This window comes from Sinohyriopsis cumingii, chromosome 15 (assembly GCF_028554795.1).
Source record: "Sinohyriopsis cumingii isolate HCF-2022 chromosome 15, ASM2855479v2, whole genome shotgun sequence".
Taxonomy (NCBI): domain Eukaryota; kingdom Metazoa; phylum Mollusca; class Bivalvia; order Unionida; family Unionidae; genus Sinohyriopsis; species Sinohyriopsis cumingii.
The window spans coordinates 140,610,514-140,628,863 of record NC_142975.1 but is presented as its reverse complement, the minus strand read 5'-3'; the positions used below and the strand labels follow the sequence as shown (position 1 = coordinate 140,628,863).

Genomic DNA, 18,350 nt, shown 5'->3' with positions numbered 1-18,350 from the left:
CTCTCAAGTCCCTCACTTTCAAAGGATAGAAGGAAAATGGAAAAGTACATGACCATTCTTTAGTTGCATATCTGGATTAAATTCACAGGCACATAAGATCATATTAGAGAGGAACTATTTTCAGTAATTGCACAAAAACTTTATATCACTCTATGACTTGCAAACTAGATGTTTAAATGAGTTAGATTATGTGCCATTTACTCTTCTTTAACTTCACCAACATACATAAGGTGTTCTGGTTAGTATTTAAGTACAGAATACTCCTCCATTATTCTAATTAACTGATTAACTGTTGCATTGTACAAAATTGTGCTGCCTTGTGGTCATCCTTTCTCACACTAATTTTCAACAACATATGGAATTGTCTGTCTTAGTTTGTGTAGCATGGCAACCATCAATAACAATTAAATGATCCACCTTAAATTTCTAACAGCAAAAGATTGACAGAGTCAAGTTAGTATTTCCATTTCAATTGAAAGGATTTCGCTTTTCTAGCAGTCTTGCATGACAAACATGCCTTTAATGTACCATCTGATTCCACTTGTTCCATGAGAACAGCTTCTCCCACTCACTTCTCTAGCTGTCACATTTATAGTTCTACCACCATTTTATCAGCATCCTTCTCTGTCATCAAGTGAAGTCAACATTCAATATAAATTCTGGTTTTTATATCTCTTTGTTGTGTTCACTTGTGTTCTCACATTCATTTATTTGTCGACTTTCATTAGCATTAGTGTCATTTTCATCAAACGTCCCAAAAAATAAAAACAGATTCTGCTAACTCAATTTTACAAGTTGGAGTCTGCACTCCTATAAAAAGTGTCTGCTGTAGTGCCCTAGTCTAAATTACACATGCTGAAGTAGAAGTTATTATTATCATTTTATTGCATATTAATGACTTGAAACTATTCTCCAACACAAACTCTTGGAAAGCTTTGACTACTTGCATGATTTATATAAAATTAATCAATTGAAACAACAATGGGCATCTTTTAAAACAATTACAAATGCTTATATACACATTCAATAGAACATTGTTTTTTTTCTTCAAGTCATCTCATCAGAGAAGGATTAACTGGTAAATAGTCACACTGGCTTCTTTCCTGAGAGTCCTGAACAGGTAACATGTTTGGTTCACATGTACAAGTAATGATTACAATATCCAAACTGACAAGAATCTAAGTTGACTTTACCACTAGTAAGCCACTGTGTTAATGCTATGGTCATCAGAAAAGTGCAACATTATGGACAGTGTTTCATTTAAGTGATCTTACACATGTGCTCTAATAACTGAATAGCTAAGTGTTGTTAGCTGCATCAACTCCCTTTTGACCTTGAACACTCGAAAAAAAAAATGAATGTAACTGACCTTAAGTGTGTTTCATTTGTGCTTATACTGGTAATAGTATAATTTTCCAGTATTTAATTAACCAACATTCCAATATTTAATTAACCAAAATTTTTTGTCAGCATAAGTTTGTTCTTGATTTTTTAAAACTTTGGGTCTCTGTAAAGGCTAATCCATCATTTTAAATATCTATAAATAAGGAAACACCGACAGGCAAGTGCACAAATTTAATTTTCCCAACAAATGTCTCTATTTCTTCTTTTCTTTATGACTTTTGACAACCGAAATGTCATACATCACTGACTCAGATCAAGATTGAAGGACATCAGAGCTGGGGTGGGGGAGGAGGGAAGCTGGGGGGGGGGGGGGGGGGAGGAGGAGGAGGGAATTGTGCAATAGTAGCAGGTAAGTAGCACATAATTAAAATTAGTTTTACCACAGCCCCCAAACTACATCTTCAATGCATTAATACATTACCTGCTATTACTGCATTACTGAAATGCCAGTCTGGTGGAGAACATATGGTTTAAAATAAGCTGTCTGGTAAACTTACTACTGCTATCATTAGAGATGTTCTGCTGTTGACAGGAGGCTGGCTTGACAACTTTTCTGGTGCTGATAAAATCAGACCCAAAGTATTCTGGTACATCACTGATCAAAGGCAGCTTTCATGACATCATCCAAAGAGGAATGATTAAAAAAGACCCAAGATGCAGTAACAACCATGACCTTATGGGCGCTGATTCCCATGATAAAGAGATCTCTCCCAGTGAGAGATTGATAAGCTCTTTTAATACTCAAAAAAATCAATCTCAAGATTCTGGCTACAGAAATATCATAAGCACCTTGTAAAATGAGGAAAGACAAAGTTCTAGCAATGGATATTGATCATTTCCTGCACAGATATGTCTGAGACTGTATTTTAATAGGAATACGAACTACTAATAATCTATGGCACAGATAGGAATGAGATTGTATTTCAGTAGGAACACAAGCTGAAAGGTAGCGGATTCTTGACCAGAAAGCCCAGTTGATTGACAAAGAAGACTGAATCATAATTAACACTGATATGTAAATAACCCTTTTCCACTGACAAAATTTGACTCCTCCTTGCTGATGCTTTGGGGAGGAGGATGATCATTTTAGGGGTAAGGTTCTCAAAGGAGGATTCACTTAAAGGTTCATAATGAGATTTAGATAGCAACCAAAGCACACACAAGAAATTCCACCTTAACATCAACAAGTGAGTCTGGTATATGGAGCTCAATGTGCCTGGTAAGTTCTGAGAGGTGTGGTCTTACCCAAGAAGAGAAAAGAAGAAAACCTGTAACTGCTGTTAAATGAGGCAAAATAGATCAACACATTTTCGACTGCACCATTTATATCAAATTCTTCACTTGGCATTGTAAACCTTGGTGGTCCACTGACTTCAAGTCTGAATGATATGGATGGTAACTATGCTCAAAAACTGGTCGTGGCATACTGACTGGTTGATATGAGCCAGGTGTGAAGGTGAAATATTTAAGAAGCAGTGTGCAGGAGAGACCAGCTGTGCTGTGACAGTAGTTTCCTTCTCAGTGGTAATTCTCTGAGATCATCTACCAACAAGTTGATGAGATCAAGATGAGCCATGATTTTGGAAGTCCTGACTGTCAAGAACCTGAGGGATTATACTGAAAGATTGGAAGGTGTGGGCATAGGGTCAATCCCACATAAGACAGATGGAGTTTAATACACATAGCCTCTGGTCTGGCACTGAAGAAACACAAGTCTACCACTGGATTTCACACACTGATGAAAAATTTGATGTTAGTGACTGGTGTAGAAATCATCCCATGAGGAATACTCACCTCTGTCTGGATAGTTTGACTGGCAGAACATCACTCTTGTCTGAAATGTTGCAGACTCTAATAGTAATATCCACTGAAACTGTCTAACAGAGGAGGTTCCAAACTTCAAAGCAGAAAGAAGAATCATCCATGGTGTCTGAGGTATGTTACAAAAGACATACTGTCTGTAGTAAACAGCAATGCCTTATGCAGTTGATACTCCCTTTAAGTGCCTGAAAATCAGCCTGCATTTCTACATTGTTGATGTGAAGGGAAACTTCTTCCCCAGACCACAGACCCCACAGGACTACTTCCTTGGGCTCTAAATGAGAGGATATGTCAAGGATGGAGTGAGGTTTCAATGAGAACTTCAGCCAGAAATCTCTCCTACCAAAAACACCATGAAAAGCATTAGTTCATCATCCCATATCTGCTCAATGAAGGAGATGAGGCTAGCCCATTGATCCTCTCTCAATGGAGAACAGAAATGGTGATTCCCTCTTGGTGCTATCTGAGGCAAGTGTCAGTCCCTGTCCCCTTCCCTGAAAATGAGGCCAGAGAAGGCAGCAAAGGTCTATGGAATGCCCATTCCACTGATCCATGGTGCCAAGGCAAAGTCCTTGCTGGTGGCACAACTGGAAAATGAGCCATGTCCAACTCACCACCAGGTGGTGGAAATCCCCAAGTTCCATAGGGATTGAATGGCAATATCAGAAAGGTAGGGTATCAACCTGATCCCTTTCCCCAACCTTGCATTGGGAAGGCAGGGCATGCTATTTGGGGCTGGCAACTTCCCTATAACTAAAAGTGCAGAGGATCTCTCCCTCATAAAATTCCCTCCTTAGCTGAAGCAGGCAACTTGCTAACTCTGGACACCTCCCTCATTAAAACAGGTGTCTTCCCTTAGGTGCCATAACCTAAGGTGATCTCCAGAGACAAAGAGAAAGAGTCAGAACCCTTCTCCCTGTCTGTACAAGTCCAGTGACTTTCAGCCAAGTCCCAAAACTTATGAGACCACAAACAACAAAATGGAGCAACTCTGTGCACACATGCTGTGCATTATGACTCATCTTGTGAGTTGTCACACTGCAATCTAATGCCAACATTTGCCAACATCTTGAACCATTACTAGAGGCTGAAAAGAATATATAAAAATACGAACAAAAAAAGATTCATGGGAAAAAAATGAATATAACACATACAAAATGATTGACAGTATAGTATAAATATAAAATGATGACCTAAATGATGAAGTGCTGAGTGCTAAGACACATGTATAAATGCACAGCCTAAGAAAAAAAAGGATGATATTCCTATTGTCGTAAGTTGACTATAAGGTACCAGACTGGGATCATGTTCATATTCTAGACTTCAATTACTAATTGGAAGAGGGAATAATGTCCTTGAACTAGGGCCTAGCATCAGCAAAAGATATATGCAATAATGGCAGGTATTGTATGACTGCTATTAAAATGAATTGTACCTGCCTTAAATGATACTACTTGTATTAACAAAATCAAATGAGTAAAGCCCAACAAGTCTCAATCATCAGTAGCACTGATCATGACTGTTATTATAATAATGTATACAAACTGCTGATCGGAGTGATTTCTGATATCAAAATTTCCTAATTTAAAGACCCTCTTTGACAACAAAGTGTATTGCTGAAATTAGGCTATACATATATCTATTTAAATTATCATACCTCTTAAAGTCTTACAAATAATCCACTTTGTTCATTAAAAGTGCTCAAACCCATCTTGAAATTCAACTCTATGCCATAGCCTAATCACCTGGACCGGTTTAGAAATTTTAATTATGAAATACCATCAATGGTAATGCTACTAAAGACCTAATAATGTTTCCTACCTTAAATATTTTCAGCATGTTTTTTATGTTTTCTAATTTCATGGTGTTTGTTTTTTTAATCATATCATTATATATGTTTTTTTATGTTATAGGGGTTATCTAATGTTGTAAAGCGCTTAGAGCTTCTAAAGATTAGGCGCTATACAAAGTCCACATTATTATTATTACTATTGGTATGAAGACAGACCAAAACATTCAATATGAGGTTATCACAGGATGATTTGTTACTGAATAAAACAGACGACAAAAACTTGTGGAACTCATATGTTGGAGATGTTGACTATTTATCACAAATAAATGTCAACCCAGGTTAGTTTTCTGGAAAAGGAAAAAACAAAGATATTTGCCTGCATACAGTTTAAACATTTTACATAAAACAAATCCACTTTATTAAAAATGAAATGTGAATTGTAAACATCAAGTCCTCAGGTGTATCACACTATAAATAATCACAATTTGTGGATCATGCCAGATGTGTTTATTGCTGCTGTTATGTATACTGTATCTGTATTCTGTGCCTGACCTTTGTCCATGACTGAGGATAATGTTTTAATGTGTACCTGTTTTTTTGTCTTGTTTTAAAGTTATGAACAGGTGGTTTACTTGAATTTGATTTCAAAACCTAACCTTGATTATGACAGTAGAAAATTCTGGAAGTAAACTTGTTTACAGTTTGCTGTAAGTTTTCATTAAGATGATTGAAAAATGCTATTGCAGCATAGGTCAAGTGGAGATGTATATAAATGAGATTTTGTCAACAAAGCCTTCATTCCTATTTTAATATCAGTCTGGAATCATTTACTATTGTTTTCAGTTCTAATTTGAAAGGAATCATTTCTTTAACTTATTCATTGGAATTACAAAGTGCTCACTGACATTTTGGACTAAAATACAACTTTGGGATAATTGTGAATTCATTCAAAGACATTCTGGATTATATTGCTGAGATATATCCAGACTATTGGTACATTAACTACTTTAAAGTCCATTGGTACATCAGCTACTTTCATGTCTACTGGTATATCAGCACATTCAAGACTTGGAATTCATTTTGAATATTCTACATTCTTGGACTTCTTATAGAACTTTTAGGATTATTTGAGATGTAATTGGCAATACTGTAGGTTCCTTTGAAAGTTTTGCTTTGCATTCGAGGCAAATAACTTTTGTTGAATTCTACAAAACTTTTTGGTTTAGCTTTCTTTCTGTTACTAAGTTTAAGACCATAAAATCGCAACACTGTCCACTGACAAAACCTTCAGCTGTTCCACATGATAATATAGGTCATCAATAGATTCTTGGCCTAACATCTGTGTATTCAATCACTTGTTTTTGAATACAGGTAAAAAAAATACTTAGTTTAAAACCCAAACCTTCTAAAAAAAATTTCACTTTTAAAAAGTATACTTGCTTTCCAGAATTTCTTGTATTATGGAAAATAATTACAAATTCTGAAAAAATAAATTCCTGAAAACTGGAAGGCCTAAATATTTGGGTCAATGACTAGTTATAAATTTTTTTTGTTGCTAAACCTTACAGAATACACAGAAATGTTTCATAAGAAAAAGAGGAATCAGTAAAGTTTTAAAACATAGAGTAACAGATACTTTAGAAATTAGGAATTTTATTTATTAATACCAACTTTGGTTGAAATATTTGGCACAAATTATTGTAAGATGCATATGATATGCAACAAAGCAGAGTATACATCTGCAGTTAAAATGTCCAACAAGGATATTCAAGGAACTGGACAATTTTGTTCTTGGTGGATATATATCCCATTATATGAGGTGAAACAGATAATTAACCTCAAAACTTTTATAAATTATCTTGGTTTGTAAATTATTTAATTTTATACTTCATGAGCTGGTGTCCTCGATATGTAAGTGTCCACTAAGAAATGTTTCACTGTATACTCACCAAAGCCTTGCTGAGGTAGACTTCAGCCTCTGTGTGCTTATCTTTCAGAATCTGAGCACATTTACTTGCCTCCTCCAGGGACCGAAGTGCCTGTGTATGTTTCCTCATTCTACTGTAGATTACAGCCAGAGAGAACTGGCAGCGTATCACATCACTGTACAGTTTGTGATTGCTGAAAAGTGAGATATATTGTCAGTGCTTAAAAAGAATTGCTAAATCCATTATTCATTATAATTAAAATCTGCCAGCTGCTTGAATTTTCTGTTTAGTATTTATGTCAGATGTTCTTCCTAAAATCATATTTTTCATGTATTGTTTCCCCACTAATTTTAAACATCTTGCCACCTGTTCAGGACATCTTCCAAAGTTCAGAGTCACTTTGGTTTGAAGTTTGCAAATCTTATTTTATATCTTTTATCTTAAATTTATTTAATAACAGTCATATATTAACTGTAAAATGAACTGAACTTTGACATGGTTTTATTTATCTAGTATACCATGGTAGCTGAGTTGGTAGAACACTGGACTAGAGATCCAAGGGTGGTAGGTTTGACACACACACTCCCAGGCCAGCCCATGCTGGCTGCCTTGGCGTTTCTTTTGGGAAATGCACTTAGCTCCCATTTCCTCACCACAATATAGCCAGTTATGTTTTAAAAGTGTTCTAATACCAACAACAACAAAAATACTCATTCACCTGAAGAAGAAAAAAAATACATTCAAAGATCATTCAAAATGTAATAAGTACTGTCACAAAAGCAACAGGTCCCATCATAAAAGCAATAAGTATGGTCACAAAAGTAATAAGTACAGTCATAAATACTGTCAGCATTGCTCTCATTTAAGAGGGAAAAGACTTGACAATAGTTATATTTAAAACAGCCCCCTCATCCAACACCCAATAAATACAGATTTAATGTGGGAGTAAATAAAGACAATTAAAGCGATATACACAAGTCTGTATTTTTCTTACACTAAATTAATATTCCCCATGTTTAACATTTAATATTTCCCATGTTTAACATTTACTTACTGTGTGATTGTGACAGCTTTCTGCATATACTCTGTGCATTGATCCATGTCACCTTGTTCATCACTCACAAGACCTGCATGATAAAGACAAAATGGTTACATAATAAAACCTTTTTGATAACTTTAATGTATTTTTGCTACCTCTGAATCCAGCTCCCCCTCTAAAGACAAAAATCATCTTGAAGTCTCTATATTGTATACACAAAGAGAAGCAACTCTTACATATTAACCCCCACTTCTACCCACTAGGTGGCCATCATTAAATCCAGATATGCCAGTTTTTTTCGGGGCAAAACCTTCAAGGATACATGCACTGCGGAGCAGGGTGGGAGGCATTATTTTGAATGTGATCAGGTAAGTATTATCAGAGAAACATAATTCACTACAAGTTTGCTTTCTCTGTCAAATACATTACCTGATCATAATACATTAGGAGAATAGGTAAGAGGAGGAAATGATAAGCATCCTACCTCTACCTGTATCACTCAGTAGGTGTATGATTTCTCTACTAAAAGGATGAACTTCTCCGAAAGTTAGCTGAGCAGAATATGAGACTATTTATACACACACGAGGAAGATTACTGTGGGATTCTGCACTTGATCATCGTCTCACCATCAAATGTTTCCCAGGCAAATCCAGCAAAAGCTGGAAAGCCATGTTTGGGTTGAAGGCCATGCTTTCATGAATGGGGAGTGGTGACTGTCTGTGCAGTTACCACGATTGAGATTCAGTTCTCTCCTTAATGAGGTCATTTCAGGCAATGGAAGCTAGAGAAAGCGGACTGGGCATGCAAGTCAGTATAATGAAATTAAGAATATATATACTGATGTGGCGCAATTTATTGATGTCTGTATGATAAGTAGTTGATACTGTGCTTTTATTACGATGTTTCTTGAAATAGGGCAACTGCTATAAATAGAACATAATACTGTTAGGAAACTGCATGCAAGTCTTCGGACAAGCGTTTTCTTATGTCGTAGTTACACAAAATCTGTCTTTTCTAGAATATGATCTGTGGGATTAATGGGATGTTAATAAAAATGAGAAAACAAATTATTAATTTTTTTGGAGGGGGATATACCAAAAAGGCGTAATCTGAATACAGTTACGCATAATTTGGTGAAAAAAAAGCATGATTATCCCAAATGCATAATGGCTGGCATGTATGCTTTTAGGGGACAGACTTCTGGTGTAGTTTAGTTCCGAGTCTCTAGGAGAGAGACGGGAAAGAGACTAGCAGAGAAGTCGATTGTGAATAGAAGGCTAGTCGGAGAGTAGAGTCACGGGGGAGGAGGAAAAGGAGTCGAGGAGGAGGAATTGGAGAAGGAGCAGTCTAGCAGAAGGAGTTAGGAGAGAAGTTGGAAGGAGAGGAGAAATTGGCAGGATAGGAGAGATACAGATGAGTAGAAAACAAAGACAGGTGGAAAAGCAATCTCACACTATAAATCAAAGTATGCAATAGGCTATCACTTGGTCAAGAGGAAGAAGAGTGATTGGGAAATTATTATCATTTTAATATTGAATTGTATTAAATTGTTATTCTTTTGAATGTCACCTTTTGTGTTCTCAATAATTTAACTGTTGGCATTGCTGACTGGGGTCTCAGAGCCTTACCTCTCTCTATCACTAATTTCACTCCCTACAAAATCAAGCCCGGGGTGGGACTTCTATGGTAATTTAAATAATATACTGGGAGCACCTCTCCCCAACCCTACCAAACAACACAAATAAAAACTCAAATTTCTAGCGTAATTACATCCCACTTCATGGGATCACTTGCAAGTTCATCATGAAGGTGGGATGATGAAAGAGGAGGGGTTTGGATATCAAAATTCAGAGACTATCTGATATGTTTGGATCACCCATCAGTTTGTGAGAAAGGTTGGTCCAAATCAGATAAGAAGGTTGTAGAATGGCCCCTCATGGGTTACCAGAGGGAATGGGTGACAGTGTATCAATGACTGACAGAAGGCGTGGGGTGGGAGAAACTATATTTTACTCTCTCCTCCCTGCCTGCCTGCAAAAATTGGACCATATGACCTGTCGTTGTTGAGAACTGCCACTGCAAATTCTATGGTGAAAACTTCCACTTCTCATGTACGTTCCTTAACAAGGATAGTAGACTGCACTGAAAGATAAAGGAAAACTTGTGTCTCTTTCTGTCAATTTTATACCCTAACAGAAATCAAGATCAAAAGGGAGTCAGTACATAAGTTTGGTTGGATGTCTTCATTGGTAATGCCGGTTCACTATGGAATATTCAGTCCAGTCTGCAGGCCCGCCAGTTTGAGATAATAGATACCTGACAATGGAAACCAAATAGCACTCATTTGTATAACTGGACTGGTTGGTCAGCAGAATATACCTATACTTAATTGTGAATCATTTCTGCAAACTGTAAATATACAAACCTAGGTTCAAAAACAAACGGCCCCTCATCTCTTGGTAATCTGTTTCTGCAATTGTGCCCTTCAACTGTTCACAGACCTCTAAACTTTTCAAGAAGGCTTCCTTGGCTTTTCTAAGTGCCAGTTCCCTTTCTTTGGAAGTTCTGCAAGACTCATACTGAATGAAATAAGTTCTTCCAATGGTAGCAAGTGCCCTCTGCTCTTCCACAGCATTGTTGCATGATTTGGCCAATGTAAGATGTTGATTCTGCAGCTCAAGGGCTTTAACAAATTCCTGTAGTGAACAGTAGCATTCCCCAAGTTTCCGGCAGGCTACAGCTGTCCCTATGGGATCATTTAATGCTTCACTTAGGCCTCGCTCAGTTTCATGTTCCGAGATTGCCTCCTCCCATTTCTCTGAAATGAAGAATTGTGTTGAAGATTTAAAATATCTCTACTTCCCTATTTCCATGCATTAAAGATGGTGAGTTTCAAACATTCAGTGTTAAAGGGCACTTTAGCACCTTTAAAAAGACAAGTTCATGTCTTCAAAATTCATGGATTATCTCCCCTTATGGGGGATAAATTAAAGTAATATAGCTTGCATTTAACAGTGCATAGTGCTAGTTTCACTTCACATTAAACATTTCCTTCACAGATTTTCCAAGTGAGGAAAATGTACTGTAACTGATTTGTTCCTATATAGATAGTTTTCGTTCATACTAATATGAGATTTATGATAAAAACATGTATTTGAAAAATACAATCTATTTTCATCAATGCAAATATCTATTAAACATAGTTCTTTAACTGAAGATATTATATTTATTACAGTTCTTATGTTATATTAAATTAATAGTATATAAAAAGAAGTTTGAATTGCTCAAGGAGTTTTGATTGAATGGAGCAGACAAATGTCACAAAATCAGTTCTTGCAACGGAATAAATCAGAAACTACCAGAAATTCATTTATTTTGTGTGGATCCATTTTTGTGGTTTTGTAAGAAATTACATATTCTTTGGTACTTGAATTCAAGGGTTTGGTAAGTGGTCCTATCCTTTGTTTTCATAAGGGTATGATTTGTTCATTGGGTCTTTGAAATGTTGTATAATAAGCATGAAAACCGTGAATGATGCCATGAAAAGAATATGATTTACAGTACCAGGAATAATAAATCAGATCATAATAAATATATGGAGATGTGCCTACATTGGTGTTGGCCAAAATTAACCATTGTTGATACAAATTTTCAGATGACAACAGATTTCAATAAAAATAACATATCAGGCAATGGAAAATTTATCAGCAGAGTTTTGTCTTGAAGTTGCTAATGTCTGCTAGCATAACATATTTTCAAGGTTGCAAAAATAGTGACCAAGAGGGAAACCATGAATCATGCATCTGGATGACCTCAAAAGATGGACAGTCATATGAAGTGATGAAGCTTCAAATGATATCAATAGATGAAAAGATGGATGCCTTAAACCTGCAGTACAGCAGAAAAATAATAAACTAATGAAAAATGGTGTTTGACACAAATCTCTTTACAAAACATACATAAATCCATAATTCAGTAACAAATCAAACTTATGAAAGTCTGGCATTAAATATTTAAGAGAACTGGTAGAATTAAAAATATATAAGTCAAATGACTAGTAATGACTTAAGTTGGGAGTCTGATCTAGAATTGAACTTCCTGAGTGCAACCCTTTTCTGTTACACAAGAAAATTAAATATATTGGTGTTTCTCATGCTAAACAAGGCCACTGCTCGAGAAATTCTTTAACCAACCTACATGTCACAAAAATGCATTGTCTTTCTCTGTTTGGAAAAATTATGTTAATACATACATGTACATTTAATATCAAGCACTGTGATTCGAAAAAAATTACGACAGCAATGAGACCAATTATCAGTACCTAAAACAGTTTACAAAATTGATATTTTAGAAACCAGAACCAAATACCATATTTTGCTAGAAGTTCACCAAGACAGTTACAGATCAAGGCAAGCTCTCTGAAATTTTCCTTTTTTTCTGCTTTCCTTTTCTCTTTAAGAAGACCTGGAAAAGACAATTAAAAACTCTCTGAAGATTATCTAACACTTAAAATAAATTTATCTAAAGAAGCTATTTTTATGATGACATGATTTATGTTCTTTCATTTCTAAAGAATCAAAGCTTAGTAAATAATTTCAACATTAATTTTTATCTAGGATATGGATCGATATTTGGACAGACCAACATGGATATGCTATGTGCAACTTCTTCAAAGGCAGGATGGACTATAAAATGGCAGAGTGTGTGTGTGTGATTTGGATTTATAACGTAGCTTTAAAAAAAATTCAGTCATATCGCTACAATGTCTCCAGTGTGACAGTTTATAGTGATTTCTAGCACTGGGTCATCATGCCGCAGACAGCAGACATGTAGCATGATGTCCCACCGAAGTCACATTATCCTGACACCAGGCCAACCAGTCCTAACACTAACCTCTTAATGCTGAGCGCCAAGCAAGGCAGCTGTTAGTACCATTTTTGTAAGTCTTTGGTATGACTCGGCTGGGGATCGAACCCACAACCTCCCGCATCCGAGGCGGACGCTCTAACCACTAGGCCACCGGAGTGGTCTTAAAATGGCAGAGAACAACTTAATTATCAACTTTATGGTCTAGAACAGCTATTTACAAACTCATCATATGAGATGCAAGGTTGAAACTCTTCTTAGTGATGGATATTCAATATGGCTTCATTATAAATTTAGAAATGAATTCTAATACAATGCCAAGCATAGCTCAAGTGGCACAGCACCCCTCATGACGTGAGCTGTAGTGGTAATGTACATCACCTGTAACAGTTACCAAATTTTTTACAAGTGTACATGGTGTACAATAACCGAAATGATGCAGTTTAATGAAACTGATTAAAAACTCATCCTTTCCCCAAATTGCATGTTAGGCTTACTGCTAACAGATATTGATATGTAAACCTCTGACTGTAACATATAAATCTAAATAATCTCAGATTAGTCCTACAAAGTAATTACAAGAGACTTACACAATGGTATGCAAACCAAACCCCAGAAATCCCAAGCCATTGTACTTCATACAAACGTGGACAATTTTTTAATTTCACCACAGAAGAACATTAAAAATATCCTATGAGGATGGTGTCAAACTCCTTGTGGATAATCAAATCCAGTCACATTGAAAGCTGCAAGTAAAATCTCAGATACCAAAATTTGCAAACAATATCAATTATAAAAACTATAAGATACAGCTGACACCCACCATAGTCTGGAACATATGTCAATCCCTGCTTTCAAAGAATTCAACAGGCTGTGACACGGTCAGGGCCTTACTTTAAATATGCTTTGTGTTATTTTATTTAGCAGTATGTGGCAAATCACCTTAAGGTTATACATTTTAGTGACTTTCTTTGGTTTAAATGCTGCTCCCAGTAATGCTTATTTTATTTATTTCCTTAGGTTTTTTGTTTAAATTTCAACTTTTAGCACCCACATTTCCTGATATATATAAATAAAAAAATATGGCCTTAAAATAACTTCTTTTGAGCTAGTGCTATTATGTTAACCTCACTAATGATGTTAAAAAAATTCCCAGTATACTGTGGCTTTTGCACAGGCAAAGAATGTGCATTTGCCCTTAAGAAACAATTTTTCATAATGTGATGCAATATTTCCGTCACACATATATAACAGTACATGCACACAATATATCAGTTAGTAATACTGGTCGGTAAAATCTGGACTGAAGCTTGCTCCTATCCTTTGCATACTTTATATTAATATCACAAAGATTCTTTTAAATGATAACATAGACATATAAAGGTGTTATATATATCAAATTTTGCAAGTGGACATGCAGCCTGCCAGGCTAAGTGCTTGGTAGATTAGTACTGGACCTACAGCCTAGCAGACTAAGGACCTGGTTCCTGCAGCCTTCTGGGTTATGGGTCCAATACGTCCACTATGAAATAAACAAAGTATATTTTAACTTATGGGTGATATATCAACACAGCCTCAGGTCACCACTACCTTCCAATAGTGTAATTATCTTGTATAATTTTTTCAGCTCAGCAGCGCAAATAATAACCACATCTGTAAATCAATGAGTTTTCACATAAGCATCTCAAAATGTAACTAAAATTACTGAATCCATTATATGCATAAATGATTTTGAACACAAATTATATCTACATACAGAGCTACACCACTCATTCGATACATGCTGACAAGGAGTGGTCTGTGTACATGAATCCGCCATGTTGGTCCTGGAGTTTTGGAGGAGTCCATTTGATACAGTACAAAGAGGTTATGGGAACCATTGTGTGTCTCTGGTAAATATACTGGCTATTCATCAGACAAAACATATCATCAACACATATTAAGTAAAAATTAAAAACAGCTTGATGAAAACCAAATGGTGCATACATTTGTTTACAAGTGGCACACGAAAGGTCTGTCCTGTATAAAAAACTGAACTTGTTCGTTACAAGTGGTATTGCTTTGCTAGTCAATACAAAAGATTTTGAAATCCAGTACTTTTAGCTACATTTTGATACACTCGGGTGAAAATTCACTGAGTGACAGTGCATATGACAGTAACTTCTCATATAAATGGTGTTACTATGCTTATTTATAAATTTTTGGGACATGGCATACGAGATTGAAGTGAAAATTATCTCTTTCCCTCTGATTTAAAACTGCTCAGTAATTATAGGTAACTGCATTTCTATAGGAAAATATGAACAAGTTTTTTGGATGGAATACTGTACCACCTTGGGAGTGCAGTATATCCATCCGACAAAACGAGTTCATATTTTTCCATACAAATGCAGTAACCTTTTTATTATATGCTCATTTTCTTATTCTACCTAAGGCTTAATTATATAAACAAAATACACTACAAAAAACAACGTAAATGAATGTATGCCGTATTCCAAACTAAATAGACAAGCACAGATTCATCATTACACAACAACATTATTAATGCGCACAATACTCCGCCCATTTAAACTTGAACTTGTCGTGCGCTAGACATAAGTTTCAAAAGAAAATGGCGTTTTTGTCTACTTAAAATTGAAATTTGGAGTCATATTGTGTATGACTGTGCACTGCAACAAGTTTTCCATTTCATCTGGAATGAATAGATTTTGGTATTTTTGTCGATTCTACGAAATTTCGTGATTATGGACTGGATTCATCTGTGCAAATTGTACATGAAATACACTGGACTGAAGCAGCGTGGGAGAGGCATGTTTACATCTGCAAGTGTGTTTGATCTGTCACTGACTATTTGAAATCATAATGTGGAAAAAATATGAAGTGTTTCAATTGCAATTATCAAAAAGACTATTGAATTTAATGTGTTATTTTCATTTTGAGTGCAGTAAGGAGGATGTAACTGCACTTGGAATATACTGATATAGTCGAAATTACAGTACAATTTTGAAATGTGTAATCAAGCTTGAGCACTCATGACATGGCTCATGTAATTTGGATTTGGAGAACTAAAAATGTACATTTTGAGGAATTTCAGAATGTAAAACTGTAAGTATATTTTTTGCCATTCTTATTACCAGCTAAAGGAGACAGTTTATACCTTTATAACTGGCAAGTTATTTGTAGGTACCAAGCAATTTTATGAAATCTGGCGTTTATTGCCAAAATCCGAAACATTGTATCAAAAAAGTCAATGCAGAATGTAGCAAAACAGCTGGTATGTGGCAGTCCACAAAACATCTGCTTTAGTTCATTCAGAAACAAATTTAATCAACCAAAACATAAAGTGGCTGCTACATGAGAGTACATGATTTGTTTACAAAGTAGTTCCTAATACACTATTGGGCACACATGTCCTGCGCGTGGGTGCAATATGAAGGTGTGCAATATCGTAAAATACTGAACGATTCTGATAATGTAAAGTTAACGGAGAAAAAAATGAGCGTATAATAAATAAAATTATTTACATCAATATTGATTCTAACTAACACTGCTTTTAAGTCATAGGATCACACTCAATAGTAATGAATTATGTGAACACAAGTCAAAGTGAACACTTTGGAGTTATTGCAAAACAGCTATATTTAGCTAAAAATGAGTGAGTGCATTGAAGATTATGGCATACAAATTGTCTGAATGTTGGTCATATCTCATTTTCAAACAAGACTGAAGGCAATGTTAAACTACGAAACACACAACTGAGAAAATATTTTCACAAAATGGCAGTCTATATATTTTGTTGCTACCATAAACCCCAAGGTTTATGAACTAATACACCTCTCTGGCATGCATAACTAATTACAAACCTGAGTAAGACTGATCTATTTTTGTCATATTCACACAGAACATTCAAATCAATTTCAAGAATATTCTTGCAGCTTTTTAAAGAATGATTTATATAATTAACCAAAATACAGTCTCAAAAAATACCTGATTTATGTTTTATCTGGCAACTGTTTTGAATTCAGTAATTTTTGGTTAAATGTTCAAACTCAAGCTAAAATTCAGCCTCAACCTGAAGAATGCACTTTAGTTTTAAAGACCTATAGTAAAAGTCACACTGGTAATATATGCGCATTTACTCATTTTAAATTAAATATAAATTGTTCTTTTAAAATTTCACACTAATTTACTTTAACCAAAGTCTATTAAGTCCTGATTATTGAATGCTATGCACCTTAACTGTTAGTCCAAGTTTTCTCTGACCCTTGCCAACCCATTGTTGATGTTTGGACATTTATGTTGGGGTGTACACCCATTGCCACCCCATATTTGATATTTGGCCATTTATGTTGGGGTGTACGCCCCATTTTTTATATTTGGACATTTATGTTGGGTTGTACACCCCAACATAAATGTCCAAATATCAAAAATGGGGTGGCAAGGGTCAGAGGAAACTCGGGCTATGTGGTTGTATAAGATTCCAAATGAAGTGAATACTTGCCACTTAAAGGTATACATGTAGAATCAAAATCTAAAAAATGACACCCATTACTGAAATAGTCGGTGCTGAATGCCTATGACCAGTCTTACTTTTACTATAAACATGATTGGATGCGTCCTCGCTAGTCACACTTTTGTTATAATTTAGGTCATTTATTGCTGTAAATGACTGCGGCATAATTACCCTGGACAATACAGTTATTAGCAAGAAAAGCAGCAACAAACGTGAAAATTATCAGTTAGCCTAATATATTATCTATAATCCGTTAATGTCTCACGCATTGTAATCTTTACTGATGCGGATATCATTTGCGGTGCTGAACTGAACTAACTATAATAAAATAGGGCATAAAGCTTCAATGTTTCTTGAAGAGATCTTAATCAACATCGTACGTTCGTATTCCTTCTTATCCGAATAATCCATGAAAAACGTTTGCAAATGTAATCATTGCAATAACTATGTGCGAAATAGGCTATTTGTTTTTCCCGGTATTTCCGTCAAGACTGATCTTCCTCTTTACCTTCTGTCCTACAAACATTGTAAAAATAATGGTGAACCAGGTTAAGCGACTAATTGACATCATGCAAGAGAAATGTACAGAGTTACTTTTTCCTGAACCAGCAACACTTGCCACTTAAAGGTATACATGTAGAATCAAAATCTAAAAAATGACACCCATTACTGAAATAGTCGGTGCTGAATGCCTATGACCAGTCTTACTTTTACTATAAACAGTCACGTAATTTCGTACCAGTTAATCTCTTCATATAACTATAAATAACCCTAGTGATTCACATAATGAATAATATTCTAATTCTAAATTTTGTCATACAAATTACCTTTGCACACTAGCATTAGAAATAAATGACGTGATTTAGCTCATGATTTATATTATAATCATTTGAGAGATAATTTATGGTGTGCTTGTGTTGATATACAAAATGCATACCATTGCATATTTACTTGCAAATACTGTATTGAACAGCTTTGGAAATTGG

The 18,350-nt window shown here is 35.4% G+C and overlaps 1 protein-coding gene across 1 annotated transcript in view; it reads right to left on the bottom strand.

Moving 5' to 3' along the window:
* The window catches only part of LOC149782920 (tonsoku-like protein), an 83,085-nt gene extending 65,250 nt beyond the window's left edge, over positions 1–17,835 (bottom strand). Inside the window, exons 1-5 of the mRNA XM_089934476.1 lie at positions 17,745–17,835; positions 12,354–12,449; positions 10,411–10,803; positions 8,000–8,072; positions 6,967–7,138 (exon numbers count right to left, since the gene is read on the bottom strand). Coding sequence (XP_089790602.1) covers positions 6,967–7,138; positions 8,000–8,072; positions 10,411–10,803; positions 12,354–12,449; positions 17,745–17,775 — 765 coding nt within the window. The 5' untranslated portion in view covers positions 17,776–17,835. The remainder of the gene's footprint in view (positions 1–6,966; positions 7,139–7,999; positions 8,073–10,410; positions 10,804–12,353; positions 12,450–17,744) is intronic.
* Positions 17,836–18,350: the final 515 nt, after the last annotated feature.